Raw genomic sequence first — 18,677 nt, forward strand, 5'->3', positions numbered from 1 at the left:
ATACAGTGAAAGTAATACAAACTATAAATAACTAAATGAAAAAAGCTAAATCAAATGACACAGCCAAATTTGAAAATCACTAGAATGTGACACAATGTACAGCAAAACAGTATATTATTACTTAAGATGGTTTCAAGACTAACCAAACCCAGCTGCATTTAAATGTAGCCTATTTTGCAGGTTGATTAAACCAGCAATTTTTCTGCTTATTATTTCCAGCACCCCCAAACAATGTTTAGCTACTGGCTTGCCAGTGACTCTTAATAGATTTACACCCTAATAGCGGTAACGCGGGCATTTATCTATATTATGATCCACACAATGCAGGAGCTGAATAGCAATTTTTCACAGTCAATTACAGTGCATGTGTGGTTCCTTCTGTTTAAAGGAGCTTTAATAATGTGTGCAGCATGACCGTATGCTCTCTACTCCATGCCGAACACAGGTAGTTGCCAAGGTAACGGATTTTCTTTCTGACTTACCCCAACAATTTATTGCCCATCATTATGTATTATTAAAAACATACATATTAATGTGAAAGATGAAACAGTCCATTGAAAGGAATAGCACCTGAAAAGGCCTTTTTAATGTTTGGAGGTTCTCTCTTTGTATTGTTCATTTCAATTTAATGTCACGGCAGCTCTCTAAACATTTCAGTCAATACTTTAACAGTAAAAATGACAATTTATTAGATAAAAAACAGCCCTAGCTATTCTGTAATAAAACAGATGAATTTCAAATGACAAACTAAACAGTGGTTACATACTGACATATAGAAGGCTACATACATGATGCTAACAGCATAATCAGTATGGGTTAAAAAATACTTTAAAAAGAAAATTTGGGAAATGACTATCTCTGGAATGAGAATTATAAAACACACCGTTACTTCAGTAAAGCACTGACCTGTACAATTTTATATATTGTCTAAATTTTTTTCTTTTTAAAAGATGGACATGAACTGAAAAACTTGTTCATTTGCACATTCATCTAAAGCAACAAGATCATTTAAATAATGCATCCTTGCTTAATTGTTAACTTAAGTACAGCACAATGAAATTAAACAATATAAATATAACATAGAGACTGTTAAAAATGTATTTAGGAAAAAAGGGAAAATGTTCAATAAAGCATAAATTGTAAGAGCAGATGAGGACAGTTATGTGCTGAAACACATAGCTTCTCTGCACATGGGGGGTGGGGGGGTGCAGCTGCTGTGACAGGTGACACAGAGGCTAGGGGGAATTCAAGCATGTGCAAAATGTCCATCCCCTTTTACCATCACCACAAGCTCCATTATGTGATTTTAAAAGCCAAAGATGGTTTTTGACGTGGGAATATTTCCAGGAATTTTGGAACACGCCAAATACTATCTGGGAGTATATAAAATATGACCTAATTATCACATCTATTAGTTTACTGACGAGTTCAACTGTTCATTTTTGGTACAAAGAATTTAAACCAAATAATAGACTTGCTCTCTTCCATAGTATTTAGAACATTTTTATAACGAAAATGTATATTTAAAGATGAGAATTTCTGTTAACAAATGAAGCTATGCAGAGGATACAAAGTATATTTTTTCAAATATAATGCATATAGGTACTTTATATTACTATACGATACTTGCATAGACTATACAAATATAAGAAAATGTGTTCATTATTTTTTATTCAATTATAAATCACAAATACACTGTATACTTCTGTGCATTGCATTAGCGACAACATACACTATTTATACAGTATATTGTCGCAGTTTGCCAGAAGCACAAGGGGCCAAGTCCAGATGCCTCTGAGTATGCTCTTCTCCCTTTTTTAGGGAAGAATGGGTATAATACAGTACCTTGTAAACCATACCTAATATGGCTTCTGTAAATGCTGTGAAGATGACATGGCAAAAGAAGAACAATACAGATAAAAAAACAGATGTTTCACAGTTCATTTCAGGCTGTAAGAGGAAGGAGAACTCCCTAATCCCTATTTTTCTACAAAGCACCACTCTGATTGAGGACTAGAAATTGTACTGCTGCTTGGACTTTTAAGTTGTCTGAATTTATTTTGCTATTAAATACATTCCTGGCTGCTTTGGATGGTAACCCATTCGATTGAATTTGTGTGTTGGATGGTGGTCCATCACTGGGCAGTCACAATGCGTATATGTATAATGAGTGTTTTAAATCCAATTTGCTAGTCATCTTTTGTTGACATATGATACTTTATGAATATTAGAGAAAACTAACTTAAAGCATTGGTATCTGAAATAAAACCATTCAAATAGTTTGTTAAAAAATCATACACTAACCAAAACTTCCACTATTTGTTTTATGAGCAAGATGTTTTCCCTTTCCGTTACCCAGTACTTGGGTAAGTGATTTAAAAAAAGGGTGAACACATTCAAATGACAAAGAAATATCAACACATACTGGGCGGCCTCTTGCTTGTGACAAGGAACAAGATGCAAAGTGTAATACATTACAAACCAAGTTATTCTCTAAGGGAGGCGTTTCTAAAGTTCAGCTTTTCCAGTCCTTGGAATAATTAAGACAGCAGTGGTCAAGATTATGCTTTTCTCTAGCACTTAAGCACCTATTCAGCAGCATTTGAGAGTGCCTTTTGAGTGCAATGAAACTGTGAAACATTGTTGTCTTCACAGAGGGTAGGGAGAAGGCTGCCACCAAGCATCACTGGAGCAATTACCACTGTTAACAAAGAAAAATGTGACATGATGATAATGGATAAAATAGCACATGACCCCTCATAGTAAATCATGCCTTAGGTTTTATGTAATTCATACTGATTTAAACCTGGCAGCCCTATTTCTTACAGAAAATTCACAGTATAACCATGCAGCTCTCCAACAAAAACATATCAAATAAAGATACTTCAAATCTTACATGAAAATAAATGTGTGATGGCATATGAAAAATATGATTGTTACATCCACAAACAGATCATCAGATAATTGAACTGTAATTCTTGCATTCATCTGTGCAGCAATACTATATTAAGATAATTTAGTTAATTAGTTTATCATTATTTCTCCTTCCTCAATGACCTATATTTTTCCATGCACTTAAACTTTTTAATAACTTCCCACCATTTACAGTTTGAAAAACAAATCTACTGATGGGTTGTCAAATTTTATTCCAGATCTAAGTAGACTAGCAGTTCTGTTCTACTTCAACTTTCAGTAAGAATTCTATCATTGTCCTCCGGCAGCCAATATAACACAGCTAACTCCATTCACCTATGACTATATGGTCAGATATAGCTCCAACACCATCGTAACATGTGTTCGCGATTCCACCATCATCAACTGAAAAAATGCTTACAGAGGGCTGTTTACTTTATGTATCTAATTTAAGGTTTTTTAAATTAAAATAATTATGTTTGCTGATATTACGTAGCTTTTTCTAGTTAAAATGACAAAAATCTTTTAGCTGTCACAGTAACACAATTAAGTGATGTTGAAAATGCCATTAAATTATTTTCTTTTAACAGATGCATAATCAGTTGCAGAGACTGCTGTCATTGTTCTTGTTTTATGTTAATCTTACTCAAAACCAACAATTTATTAATACTCAAAACATGGTATCTCCATTTTCCCAATATGCGGCTGAATCATACAGAGCAGGCTTTTAAAAAAAAAATTATCTGTTGAAATAAATTATTATTTCATTCGAACATCTTATTAACTTGTTCTAACAACATCTACAGGGCTCCATAAAATTAAGTGGATTTAACATAAAATACATTTAATTTAATGTACTAGGACTATCGCATTCTTGCAAAAAGTGTGATTTTTTCAAAAACTCCACCTTTTTGTTGCATTGTGGTTTAATGGGTCCCCACAATTTGTACAGTTGGCAAGAAAGGCAAAGACTTTCAGCCAACTGATATTTTTTATTTCTGAATGCCGTTGGTTTTATGTGGTGGTATAAGTTGATTTAAGACACTTTTTTTGCAATCTCGTCACTCACCCTACATTAGAAAAGCATCTTTTTCTTTGCTTCCATTGCAATAATGTAATTAATAATAAGATTCTGCAAAAAGTTCAGTCTACCATGAACAAGCATTTCTTATTCTTTATTGTTTATGCTGATATATTGTAAATTGCTATTTAGCTCTAGATTACATTCTGTGCCTTAAAGGTTATTTTTTTTTTCTTTTTTCTTTGGCGCCGCTGAAGTAATTTCTGAATGGTTTAACTCATGTAATTTTGTTAAAATAAAATACTATAAATATATACAGTCAACACAACACATTATTTATAAATAGGATTTAGTTAATTTATTTAGGAGGAAAGTCTTGCCATAAAAAACAATTCTCAGAATTAATTTGAGTGAGATGCAATTACGAAACAAACTGTAGTAAACTACACATAATAGTTGAGTTGATACTACTAGAAAACAACTGTCAAATAAAACATAATTATAAATTTGTGGGTTTAAATGAAAAGAAAATATGTAAAGACTTAAAAAAAAAATTTTAAGTGTAGATTTAATCACAGACAATGATAAGGGTCTATTGAGAGCATATTAGGCTCCTGTCAGAGTGGTGTCAAGACAATAACCTCTCTGAATGTCAGCAAGACAAAGGAGATGATCATTGATTTTAGAAAGAAGCAGGTAAATCACATCCCCATTTACATTGAAGGTGACTTGGGAATAACCATCTCTAAACATCTTAGGTGAACACACAACAGTGATCATCAAAAGGGTTCAGTAATGACTTTACAGAAAAACAACAGCCTTCACTAACTTTTATAAATGTACTGTAGAGTTTATATCCTGACAAGCTGCATGTTGTGCTAGTAGGGATGTAGTTCAGCTAATGACCTCAAGGCTTTGTAGAGGGTGGTAAAAACAGCGCAGAGCATCACTATGACACGAATGCCACCTCTGTAGAACATATATATAAGGCAGGTAGTGGGGCAGAGTGGTTAAGGCTGTGTGGACTGTGTTAAGTGTTAAGTTCAAATCCTGCTACTGACTCTATGTGACCATGAGCAAGTCACTTGACCTGTGTGTGTTCCAATTAGAAAACCAAAAGAAATGTAATCAATTTATCATAAATGTAAGTCACCTTGGATAAAGGTATCAGGCAAATAAATAAATTTAAATACTTGCCAAGCTTTATCGGGGAAAGTCAAAACAAATCATAAAGTACCCCAGTCGTCCTACACAAATATTTTTCTCCCTCCTCCGATTAGGTATGTGTTATAGAACTATAAATAACTGAACTGTGAGCTTTAAGTAAACTTCCTACCCAAAAGTAATAATCCTGCTTAACTGTCAAATGTAATAAACTGTAATCAACCGAGCAAATTAAGTGCTACATCTTCTGTGATTCAGTAAAATAATGTTGTTTTTAGTGTTACTGTGATTATTTAAGTTTGAGGTAATGTTTATATTGATTATTGCATCTGCAAGGAACATTATGTATGCAAGTAAGACTTTTGCTGTACACTATTTAAAGTGTGTTGAAACAACAGAATAAGACAACTGATTTTCAAACACAAATCAGTGTTGCTCCTAAACTTACAGTGATTCTCAAATATATGACTTAGTCAAACATACCAATGTGCATATATGCAGTGGTATATGGTTGATGGGTTCTTAAATCTTTTGCTATGTCAGCAGTAGGACAACTTTAGGGAAAATTACATTGACATCCTGCCTTGGACAACTAGAATGCAACAGCTCTCAAAATTAAATTAGCACCTCATGTGTGTTCCTGGATAAAGGGAGCCTCTACTGCATGATTAATACTTACGTCAGTTCAGGTGATGTGAGTTGTAGGTGTCATAAAATAAAAGTTTATTATTAATATTTTCAGATCTTTAAAAGAGTGATTGAGACTTCAGTGTGAGAAAGTAAAGAAATTGGATGAACTAAACAAAGCACCCCAAGCATATTCGTCACCTTTTAGAGTGCATACTGGAATTACATTTTGCTCCTCACTTTAGTCTCTTACATAAAAAAGATTAACATCCCTATAACTGTTAAGTGTGTTAATTCCAGAAATACAAAACATCTCAAATTATTGGGATATTGTAATAAAATGTAAGAATGTTTTGTTTGTTTTTTGCCCAATACACCTGATTAGTATTTACAACCATATTGGCTAAATGGCTTAGATTAACCTGCAAGAATAACAGCTTTGTTACTATGCCCAAAAGAGGAAAATAATAATAATAATTAAAAAAAATCAGCTGGCAAAACCATTAGTTTAGCAATCTGAAAGCCAATGGAACAAAGAAAATTGTGAAAATCAATGTAACTTCATCTAGTTTTGGAGTAAAGTTTTCAATAATGCAGATCATTATCTATGCCATTCTTTCTGTAAACTCCTGCTGAAGAAGGAAAAGAGCACAGTCTAACAATATCAGTAAAAGTGAGGTATAATTCATTTTCATTTTACCCTTCATTTATCATTTTCACAATCATGCTTTTGTTTTAAAAGATAATAAAAGTTGATTGTAACTTGTTATTAAATGGGACAGCAAAATTCAATTTAATAGAATACCATACTCTGCTTGAAAATTAAAGTCAAAGAAAACTAAAACAAAAATGTACAGATGTTAAAGTTTGCTAAAACAAATTCTGTTTACACCTCTTAACCTATATTTATGTTATTCAGCACTTTCATGGCCTCCTCTTTGAAAGGTATACCTCTGCATTTCTATTTTCTAATAACAAACATCATCATGTAATTCATTCTCATCATTCAGCAACTTTTCCATGTACTTCTTTGAGGAACACTATTCTGAATGGATCATTATTGCAGTTTTAAACACGTCCCAATCTCCTCTTCTCACTAGCAAAGTTCATTGTGCTCCTTATAACACCAGACTCAGGCATACACTATCAATCCCAATGCACTACCAAACTCCAGAAACACCTCACCCACAAAATCCATCTAGGCCTCAAAAATTCATAAAATTACAGAATTCTAATCTCATGAAACAACCAACAAAACAAACAATTCATAATAGGTTTTACTTTGCCAGTATTCATCCAACAAAAAAACAAGCTGGCACACATCAAAAGCAATATGTAAAAAAACAAGTACAGGGTGAGCCAAAATTAAGTACCACATTTCTCAAAGTCATTGCGTGAGGCGGGGTTCCTTTGATAGGCTATCCCTTGTAGTTTTCAGCTGGCAACATGCCTTGGCCCTGTGCGCACCGTGCTTTCACTGTCGAAGGGTTCCTCAAAAACGCAACATGCCTTCCAAATGCACTTCAGCATTCCTCCTAACAGTGATGTCCCAAATCAATATATTGTTCTTATGTTCATCTATGTATATTGTAGCTTGCTAAACCAAATTTACAATACTCAACAGAAAATCTCCAGGCCGTCCTCGGACTGCACGAACACCTGAAAACATCCAGTTCTGTGGGGGAATCAATTTTGCAGTCTCCTAGACATTCAGTGCACAAACATACTTCTGGCATTTCCAAAACATCTTTAGAGGAAGAATTTGCATTAGAACCTTAGTGTCCATCCATACAAAATTATGGTAGTGCATGAACTCACTAAGAGAGACCTGGAGAGCCAGAGAGATTTCTGCACGAACATTCTGCAAATCGTTCATCGCGATGCCATTGTCATGTGCAGCGATGAGGCACATTTCCATTTGAATGGTTAGGTAAATAAGGAAAACTTTCACTATTGGGCTGAAACCAACCCTTATGAACTTCATCAGAGACCCCTGCACAGTGAGCGTGTTACAGTTTGCAAAATGTGACAGTGTAGGCTCTTACTTTTAACTTAACTGTCACCGTCACTTCAGAACGTTACATTAAGATGCTAGAGATCATTTTACGGCCTCAACTGGAAGAAATGGATGTAGTGGATGCCTGGTTTCAACAGGATGGAGCAACAGCTCATATGGCGTGGAGAGCCATGCAAGTTTTATTGGAAATGTTTCTGAGGACCTGATCTCCTTAAGAAGGCAATTGGAGTTACCTGAATACTTCTCAATCTTCCTAGGAGTGAATGTCTCTGTAAAGTTACCCAAGGATTTGCTAATATAATGCTCCCAATAAGCTCCATGACCCCAAAAGCAATAAGCAGGGAAGTATAGAACCCTGCCAAAGTGATAAATGTTACAGTTCATGTCTGTGTAATCAGGAAAAGAATAAACAATTACGGCTTTCATGAACAGCTTGCTAGGACAACGTGAGCCTTTCAAAAAAATAACACGGCAGCATAAGGTTATATGTTTTGAAAGTTGTATCTAAACAAACTACATGACTTTTAGAACAACATCCTCGACAGCAGAGACAAAAGTCTCTCATGCACAATATATTAAACATCAAGCAAAATGGTGAAGGGATGATCATTTGTGGTTTGGTTTACAGCCATAAAACCTGGATGTCTTGCAACTATTGATCCAATCATGACCTTCTGATATCATATGTTTGACAGGCAGAACCTTGGCCAAAATCTGGATCATGTAAGAGACCAATCATTTTAAACACATTTTAAACACAGCAAATACATACTACAACTGAACACCTGAAAAAGGTACGAATGATATTTTAGAAAAGGCTGAAACATAGGTGGGCAGGGCTTAAATGACTAACCTCAAACATCAATGTACTAAAACTGTACTATAAGAATTTTTAGAGGGCAATTTCTTCAATATAAAATAAGAGAGTAGTAAACATATGCAAAAATTATTATTTCAAGTGTTTTTTGGTAAAAAATATTTTTATGGACTACTAAACCATGGTCTGTACTTACTTTTCATGCAATGCATGTTTCTTTATTTTTTTACTGAATAAAAATGACAAAGTAAAATCTGTTGTGTATGCTTGTCACATGAAGTTAGATTTATCTATGTTTAGACTAGACAATTATTATATTTTGTATTGCAACCTCACAGAACTGAGCATGAGAAGAAATAATTCTAAATAAAATAAAATGAAGCCATACCCATCCTTTTTTTGGTCCACAACACCTGCAAGTAGCTCTACTGCTTTTTTACTCAGTTGAATATTTGTATTTTGAAAGAGAAAATGTGAGACAAAATCTTCAGGGGACATGAAGTACTCCTCATTCTTCTTAACAGTTGCATACTAGAACAGAATAATATTTATGTCAATAAAGCTATGCTCTATATTATTTTGAATTTATTGTGTGTTAATGCACACTTTATTTTATAGCCTGAAAGAGCTAGTTCCATGCAATAAGCGATTTCTGAATAATGAGTGTTCTAATGAGTGAAAAAGTATAACATTTTTTATGAGAGGTATCTGACTTTTTTCACAGTGTATATAAGCCTATATGTTGCATTCATGAGCAATCTGAATTAATAGCAAGCAAATAATAAAATAACAAACTTCCTTAAAAAAATCATTCCAGTCTGATAGACATTTAAAGATTTTTGGTCCAGAATGATGTTATTTTGGTAGAGATCCAGAACATGTGGCCCAGTGAGGCTGGAACTTGATGGCAATGTTCGCAAGTTGGATCTTGCCCTGTAAATATTTTGGACAATTTTAATCGAGACAGATGTGCTTGATATATAATTTTGAGTTGAATAATTGTATGCTTTACATATATGGAGCTCGAGTGGATTCTCAGCAATTCTACTTTCCACTCCTTTTCTGAAATATTGAGTGAGAGATCCTTTTCCCACTGTCCTCTTGGATCTTTGAAAGGGAGAGAATGTAAAATGGTTTTATATATTACAGAAATGCTGTCTGAGTCCTCAAGACTGATCAATATTTTTTCCGGCATAGAAGTAGGTGGGAGGTGAGGAAAATTGGGCAGGTTCTGTTTAACAAAGTTAAGCTAATTTGACTTTCTAATTTGAAGTTAGTGAAAGAAATGTGTTGCTGGAAAGCTAAATTTGAAATGTAATTGTTCGTAGGATGCAAAGACGTTGTCTATGTACTGATCTCTAAGTGATTTAATCCCAAATGTTTTCCAGACATTAAAAACTACATATGTTTGAGAGGGTGGAAAAAGGTGGTTCTCGTGCAGAGGTGCCACAGTTAAAAGCTTCTTTATCTTAAAATACTTTCTACATTGGTTCCATATTCTGAGTGAGTGAAGCACAATTGGGTTGTTAGTATATTGGCGATAACTTGCATTTATTGGGGTACAAAGCAAAGAATATAAAGATGCCTATCTTTAAATGCCTATCAGACAGCCTTGGTGTTACACTCCCTCCTAACCCATTAACAGCTGTGTTTGGTGTACTCCAAGATGGATACTACACTATTGGCACATAGACTTATCTTGCTCAACTGGAAGAATCCTAACTCTCCTATTCAAAGTCAGTGGGTAACTGATGTTATATACTATTTGAAACTGGAAAAATTGTAATTCTCACTTAGAGGATCTATGCAGAACTTTTTCAAAACCTGGCAGGATGTGATCAATAACATTTTAGAATAAGCTTTTAAAGCACTGAGATTCTCTCTACTTTTTTTTCTCCATTTATCATTATTCACTTATTAATTCATCTACTTACTTATGTTTACTAGCTTTATGTTTTACTCTGATTGCTTAGCTCTCTTTTTCAGGGGTGGGGGTTGATTTGTTTTCTATCTTATGCTTGTAAAAATTGATTTAATTGTATGGAATAATGTGTGATTTTAATAAAATCAATAAAAGCAAAAATTAAAATCATTCCAAAAGGAAACGATCTGTTATTATACTTAGTGAAACACACCTTGAGTTGGTAATTCCAGTATGTTGTTAAAGTCCAGAAAGCTATATTCAAAAAAAAAATTAATTCTTCACTTTTAAGTGTGATTCTGAAAGACATTTGACTCTTTAAATTATATGAACAGAGAACTAACATGTAACCAGAGACACAGATTAATTTCTCAGTAGTAAAAGATCACTGAACATTTTATGTGTACATATGGGTTAGCCTTTAACTTTAAAATGTGTGAGTATTTAAGAAATGTCCTAATATTCTTCACACTATGTACAGATGATCATTTTACCTACCTTATAAAATATAGACTTCAGCTCAGCTTGATCAGCTCTCTTGGGTAATACCACCTGTTGAAATGTCAAACAGTGTTAGGTTAGTTTTGAGATTAACAACAACATGGCTCTGTGTTAAACTGTTTATATTTTTGCACCTCACTTAATATATTGGGAGTCAACATATAAGCAAGAATAAATGTTCCTTACAAAAGTACTTACACTAAAACAGCTCAAAAGTTGTGAGCTGACAGTAAAAGCAGAAATGCTGGATTTTGGCATCTACTGTATACTGTATATTCAGAAAAGTTCTCACTAAACACTTTTCTGACAAAGAAATGTTTATGTAATATGTACAGTAATTTGTACTTCTCAGAACATTAACAGCAACATTATGTCTTTAACAAAATTACATAAATGTATTAACCTCCTAACATATCCAAATTAATAACTGCCAAAATTTCCTCTGTAAGAAATATTGTAATGTAAAGATCCTAAAATGTTGTACATATACAATTTGATTGAAAAGAAAGCAGAATAATTTTATGTAGTTTTGACTCTATACTGTTGTTAAAATTATTGTTGCAAGACAAATGTGATTTTAAATGCCTAATAATGACAAAAGTACTGAATGGATTGAATGTCATGAAATATTTAATAAGGACAGACTGCGAAAGGATGGCATGGTGATAGTAGCTAGAAAAGTGAATTAACTGCACCATTGTGTTTGTGAAGTTTGAACTTTCTAGCAATCCATGTGCTTTTTTCTGTTTATTCTGTTTTTTTTTGGGTTTTTTTCTGTGGCTCTTCCCATATCCAGCAATGAAGTACTGTACATGTATATTGCCTAATGTTCTATGACAGATTCTAACTCTCTGTTACTCTGGTATATATGAGGCAGGTCCATAAAATCAGTGGAAGGATAGATGGGGGAAAAGACACAGGTTTAGGGTTAGGTCAACATAGCACTTATCCCAAAATTGAGCACTTCCTACTTAATCTGGAAGACGGAAAGAAGGAAAATGGAGAGTTATTTGCCTCATGCAGCCAAGCCAGTTATAAATAATTTTTCACTCCACATTGTGAAAAAAGATCACTCCAAGGCAACCATCTGAATGTCAGTTTAATGTAGTAAAAATTCGTTACAGTAACTTTTTCACTTGCCTGATATTTCCTTTACCTCCTTATAACCTGTATAACTTTAAATAACTCTATTCTGGCTTCTTCCTAAATTGCTTACTATAAAATAAATCTGGAAAACATGGAATAAGCAACAGAATGCTTATCAGTATGAGTTGATACACAATTAATTTGATGTGCAGAGAAATAAATCATCCTTGAGGAAAAGAAAACTACTGTAATTCAATAAAATTATGCTTTTGCAATGACTTAAACAGCAAACAATATCTGTTTAAACCTGACTCTTTGCTTTCCTTTTAATAGTCAAAGACTATTACTTTTACATTATATTCTCAAGTCTGTTGGGTATGTGTTTCAAGTGTAGTTCACTTTCTGCTGGTTTCTGCTACTACTTAGGATTCCAATAAATTAACTTAACCATATCGTGTATAAATGTATATACTAACAAATCAAATGCAGTTCTACCATAAGAAAAAAATCAAAAATGAAAAACTACTTGCAACTATTGTGACAATCCTTCCAAATTATCATTTTTCAAATGACTTAAATTGAAAGAAAAACATTCTTAAGATGGAGCTGTGCTTCAGGAATATTTCTAGGCTTCCGATGTACTATACATACATGCCGCTTACAGAATTTATAACATAATTAAATAGCCCTTTCCTGTAATCTAGTCTGAATTGCTTATAGTTTAATCATTCTTTACTCTCTGTTACCTATTTATTCTTTTAACATTTTTTTACTAACATTACACTAAGAGCTATGAAAATAAAAAGAGATATATTTAATTCTTTAACAAATGTAATAATTTTTAAATAAGAAAAACTGTATATGTTTTAATCCAACCATTATCCAACCCGCTATATCCAAACTAAAGGTCACGGGGTTCTGCTGGAGCCAATCCCAGCCAACACAGGGCGCAAGGCAGGAAGCAAACCCTGAGTAGGGCGCCAGCCCACCGCAATGTTTTAATCATCATAAAAATAAAAATAATTAAAAGATCCTCTCTAAACCTACATTGCAGTGTCATGGAAAATTAGTGTCTTAAAACCAACCTGAATTGGACACCAAGATATGGCAGAATATATTAACATAACTACACACACTCACTAATTTAGTGTTAGTTTATAGTTGTCAACTAACCTATTGTATTTTCATTGCCATTGTACTTCCACAAGTAAACATAAAGCTCTTGTGGAGGCTGGCCCGGACACAGACAGGCAGACACGTTCATGTCACCCACAAACACGTTTATTTACAATACCAAGTCACAAAGTGCACCACAAAACCCCCAAAGTCCCCAAAGTCCTGGCCACACAATGCCTTACTTGCTTCTTCAGGCCGCCTCCTTGCCTCCTCCAGTAGGCTCAGTCCACTCTGCTCCCGACTCTCGCCTCGAATTAAGGGAGGCGGCCCCTTTTATTCACACCCAGATGTGCTCCAGGTGCTTCCCGGCAATCTCCCACCGACACGCCCACGTGTGGCAGAAGTGACGGCTGTATCCCCAGAAGCACTCCGGGTGTCCCTGCTCTTGTTCCCCCCAGCACTTCCTGGTGTGGCGGAAGTGCTGAGGTCCAGGGCTCCAAAGGCGTGACCACGGGCCCCTACAGGGTGGAGCTTCAAAGCTCTGTACCCGTGACCCCCAAAGGAACCAGAGTGGTCGCCCCCAGATGGTCTGGGGAAGGAGCAAGCCCTCCTCCGGTCCTCCTGGGCACCCCGGCCGGGTCGCCACCCATGCCACCTCTGACACTCTTTATCAACAAAATTTCGCCATGTACATGGAAAAATTTAAGCAAGACTTGCATAGATGGTCAACCCTTCATCTCACTCTAGCTGGAAGAATTAACACTGTTAAGATGAATATCCTTCCTAAGCTCCTTTTTTATTTCAAAACATTCCAATATAAATCAATAAATCATTTTTTAAGCAATTAGATTCAACAATAACCTCATTTACTTGGAACTCAAAACATCCACGTATCCAAAGAGCGACCCTACAAAGACAAAAGGCAGAAGGTGGCATGGCTCTACCTAACTTCCAGTTTTATTACTGGGTAGCAAACATACAAGCTATAAAAACCTGGACACAAATAGATGAACATACACAGGCCTGGTCCACAATAGAACTAAAATCCTGCAGTACTTCTTTATATTTCCTGCTCTGTGCCCCAATAAATGCAAGTTATCGGCAATATAATAATAACCCAATTGTGCTTCACTCACTCAGAATATGGAACCAATGTAGAAACATTTTCAGATGGAGAAGCTCTTATCAGTGGCACCTCTGCAAGAGAACCATCTCTTTCAACCTTCGCAAACATATGCAGTTTTCAATATTTGGAAAAAACTTGGGATTAACATGCTTAGCGATCTTTATATAGACAACGTCTTTGCATCCTATGAACAATTATATTCCAGCTACATATTTCTTTCACTATCTTCAAATTGGGAACTTTGTTAAACAGAACCTTCCCGATTTTCTTCATCTTGCACCCTCATCCATGCTGGAAAAAATATTGTTCAATTTCAAGGACTCAGACACCATCTCTGCAATATATAAAATCATACTACAGTCCCTCCATTTCAAAGATCCAAGAGGACACTGGGAAAAAGATCTCTCAGTTAATATATCAGAAAAGGAGTGGAAAATAGCAATGCAGAGAATTCACTCGAGCTCCATATGCGCAAAGCATACAATTATTCAACTCAAAATTATATATCGAGCACATCTGTCTCATCTAAAACTCTCCAAAATGTTTCCAGCTGCAATCAAGTCCCAGCCTCACTGGGTCACATGTTTTGGGCCTGCACCAAATTAACATCATTCTGGATCACAATTTTTTATTACCTTTCAGACAGCCTTGGTCTCACAATCCCTCCCTCCAATCCCATATGTGATTGCATTCACTACACTTTTGGCACTTAGACTTATTTTGCTAAACTGGAAGAATCCTAACTCTCCTCTTTTAAGTCAGTGGGAAACCAATGTTTTATACTATTTGAAATTGGAAAAAATTAAATACTCAGAAGATCTGTACAGATATTTTTCAAAACATGGCAGGATCTAATCTATACTAATAAAAGGCAAAGCCCTCACTCACTCACCCACTCACTCACTCACTCACTCACTCACTCATCACTATTTCTCCAGCTTCGCTTGTAGGTAGAAGGCTGAAATTTGGCAGGCTCATTCCTTACAGCTTACTTACAAAAGTTGGACAGGTTTAATTTCGAAATTCTACGCGTAATGATCATAACTGGAACGTATTTTCATCCATATACTGTCGTTTAATAGACTGCAGCTCGATAGCCATCAGAGGCGGAGTTTTGTATTAAAACATTTAACCAATCACATTTCAGCCATCATTTGTTGCCAGGCAGAGAGAATAGACTGCAGCTCGATAGCCGTGGGAGGCGGAGTTTCGTATTAAATCACATTTCAGCCATCATTTATTGCCAGGCAGAGAGGCTTTCACAATCCGTTGTCTAGGCACTCTAACAAAGAATAAATGTCGATTAACCTGTTGCTTCAACCAATCAGATTTTGAGTTGGTGTCAGTCGGGCCCTCCAGCAGGCGTGTGGCAACGTCACCGTATTCAGACCCATTGATTGGATAGAAGCCGATATGAGGAACTCTATGAGGCCACTGAATGCACTGCAAACGCTCCGAGCGAAAGATCGTTGCGCGCACTGCGGCCAACTCCATGGCAGGATTCTGGACAATATTATTTGCCAGACACAAACCAGATTTCAAGACGACGAAAATCTGATGTTTGTCACACTCCTCGAGCCCCAGAAGTTTCGGGAATACAAGAAAAATTTCACGCATGCAGCCTTCTCCAGTTTAACACAAGAGCCACGTAACGCTTTTTGATCTGTCTCGAATAAAAACAGAACTGACTGTAATGTATGCCATGGATGATTTTTTAGGAAAATCTCCCACTGATCTCCTTGACATCCTTCATCAGAATAAACTGAATGAGAGCATGGGGCAGCTGTTCACATTGGTATATTTGGCGGTGAGCATTCCCGTGTACACTGCTTCTGTCGAGCGGACATTTTCAGCCCTAAAGCGAATGCAAACTTATGCCAGAAATACCATAGGCCGGGTTCGCCTTTCAGCATTAGCTTTGAATGTGATAGAAAGGGATGTTTTGATGGAACTGAAGCGCACGGATAATCCGTACAACAGAGTAATTAAACTGTTTTTAAGGAAAGAGAGGAGGATGGATTTTGTTTACAAATAATCCGAATTTTTGGTGAGTCAAATGTTGCGATTTTCCTAAATAATATTGCAAGTTTATGAGTTATTATTGATGTTTTTTATGTGATGTTGCAGCTGTGGCTGCAGTAGAAAGGAACTTGTTCACCCAGGTGTGTCTATTCAATAAAGGCATTTATTGTGGCTACAGGAGTTATCTTACATATATATACTGTATATACTGTATATATATCTCCCGATCTACATACTGTCAAATAAACAAATCGTACGCCGTGGCACAACACGAGAGGCTTCGCCTCTAATGCTGACGTCCGAGGTTCGATTCCCGACAGGGGGTGCAGTGAGTGTGTACGCCTGATGAGCCCTGAATTAGGGTGAAACACGTGCCGCGTATTGTTTGCATTATTTGACAGTAAAACTATTTCAATATATTCAATATATATGAATCAGCGCTTCCCGATTCATTTTAACCTCGCATCCTCTTAGTTTAAGAAGAAGTATGAAAAAATATGAGGTTTAACTCAGAAAAACAGATCACCAATTGAAGCTTTATGAATAATGGATACTTTATTCGCCATCAATAATTGTTTTGGTAAAGCCTGACTCAGTATAATCCTCCTTCCATTCTCTAATTTTTTCGCAACTACCCAGGATTAAATGAACGGTAAAAAAGTAAGAGCGAAGCGAGGGTCACTTATTGAGGCAGGCAGGCGACAGCTCAATAGTTCGCAGGCTCGATGTGGTGTGCATCAAGTCGCTCTACAATGCGCAATCAGATTCGAAAAAATATATCTTTTCAAGTTCTATTTGGATATAAGTACATTCTATTTAGTCGACAGAAATAGCTTTGGTAGGATTGCAAGTTGAATTTAGTCTTTAAATTTCTATGGTGAAGAAAAATGTATGCAATGATAACTAAATTCAACTTACATTCCTACCAAACATATTTCTGTCGACTAAATAAAAAGTACTTATATTTAAAATTTAAATAGAACTTGAACAGATACGATAGTTCATAATACCCACACAGCACTAACTGCACATAAGAGCAGGAGGCATCCGTTTTAACAAGCAGAGTATTGCACTGATACGAAATAGCCTGTCCATTTAATTATTTAGGAATGGACAGATAAATTAATATTTTGTACAAATAATGTTTTTCATTTTTCTTCCTCGATGGATTCTGGCACCCCCAGCAACAGCTGCTCGCACCCCAAAGGGTATATATATATATGTGTGTGTATATATATAGAGATATAGATATAGTCATAGAGATATAGATATATATAGATATAGATATATATATAGAGATACTAGCAAAATATCCGCGCTTGGCAGCGGAGAAGTAGTGTGTTAAAGAAGGAAAGAGAAAGAAAAGGAAACATTTTGAAAATAACGTAACATGATTGTCAATGTAATTGTTTTGTCACTGTTATGAGTGTCGCTGTGATATATATATATATAGCAAAATACCCGCGCTTCGCAGCGATGTCATGTGTTAAAGAAGTTATGAAAAAGAAAAGGAAACATTTTAAAAATAATATAACATGATTGTCAAAGTAATTGTTTTGTGTATTTGGCGGCAGCGTCACAAAGTTTTTTTCGTCTAGCTGCATCAGAAAATGTACCACAACGTCTGACACGCCTCCTTTTTAGTGTTTTCTCACAGCTTGGATTGCTGCTGTCATATATATAAGCACACACACACACAAACACACACACACACAGACACACACACATACATACATATATATACACATACATATCTTCATATCTACATATCTATACAGTATACATATCTACATATACATATATATATACATACCTATCTACATCATATATACACATACATACATACATACATACACACACACAAATTATATATATATGTGTGTATGTATGTATGTATGTGTGTGTGTGTGTGTGTGTGTGTATGTATGTATATATATATATATATATATATATAATGTAGATGGGGTGTGTGTGTGTATATATATATATATATATATATATATATACATACATACATATATATACACATACATATACTTGTGTGTATGTTTGTATGTGTCTATATGTGTGTGTATAGCTTTGGTCACTGAGTGCAAGGGAAAAATAATAAAATATAGTCTATAAGTTATTAAACAGTAAAACATTAACGTTTTAAGAAGTACAGGTACATTGAGCACTACTGGAGTGGTTTCAGGTAAACTACATTTTAAAGACTGTGTAACACAACAGGTAAGTAACTAACAGCAGCTAAAATATATATGGATCATCTCTCGGTAGTAGATCCCTTTTGAAAGGCGCTACACGGCGGCTGTGGTATAGAAATTACATTTTCTATGTGAACGTTCA

The 18,677-nt window shown here is 35.3% G+C and overlaps 1 protein-coding gene across 2 annotated transcripts in view; it reads right to left on the reverse strand.

Annotated features, from left to right (window-relative positions):
• Positions 1 to 18,677, reverse strand: part of LOC120515885 (calcium-binding mitochondrial carrier protein Aralar2) — a 234,224-nt gene that overhangs the window by 141,641 nt on the left and 73,906 nt on the right. For both annotated transcript variants that reach the window (XM_039737241.1, XM_039737240.1), the window contains exons 2-3: positions 10,979 to 11,032; positions 8,948 to 9,090 (exon numbers count right to left, since the gene is read on the reverse strand). In XM_039737241.1, the coding sequence (XP_039593175.1) occupies positions 8,948 to 9,090; positions 10,979 to 11,032 (197 nt within the window). The remainder of the gene's footprint in view (positions 1 to 8,947; positions 9,091 to 10,978; positions 11,033 to 18,677) is intronic.

The sequence above is a fragment of the Polypterus senegalus genome, chromosome 15 (genome assembly GCF_016835505.1).
Source record: "Polypterus senegalus isolate Bchr_013 chromosome 15, ASM1683550v1, whole genome shotgun sequence".
NCBI classification, from domain to species: domain Eukaryota; kingdom Metazoa; phylum Chordata; class Cladistia; order Polypteriformes; family Polypteridae; genus Polypterus; species Polypterus senegalus.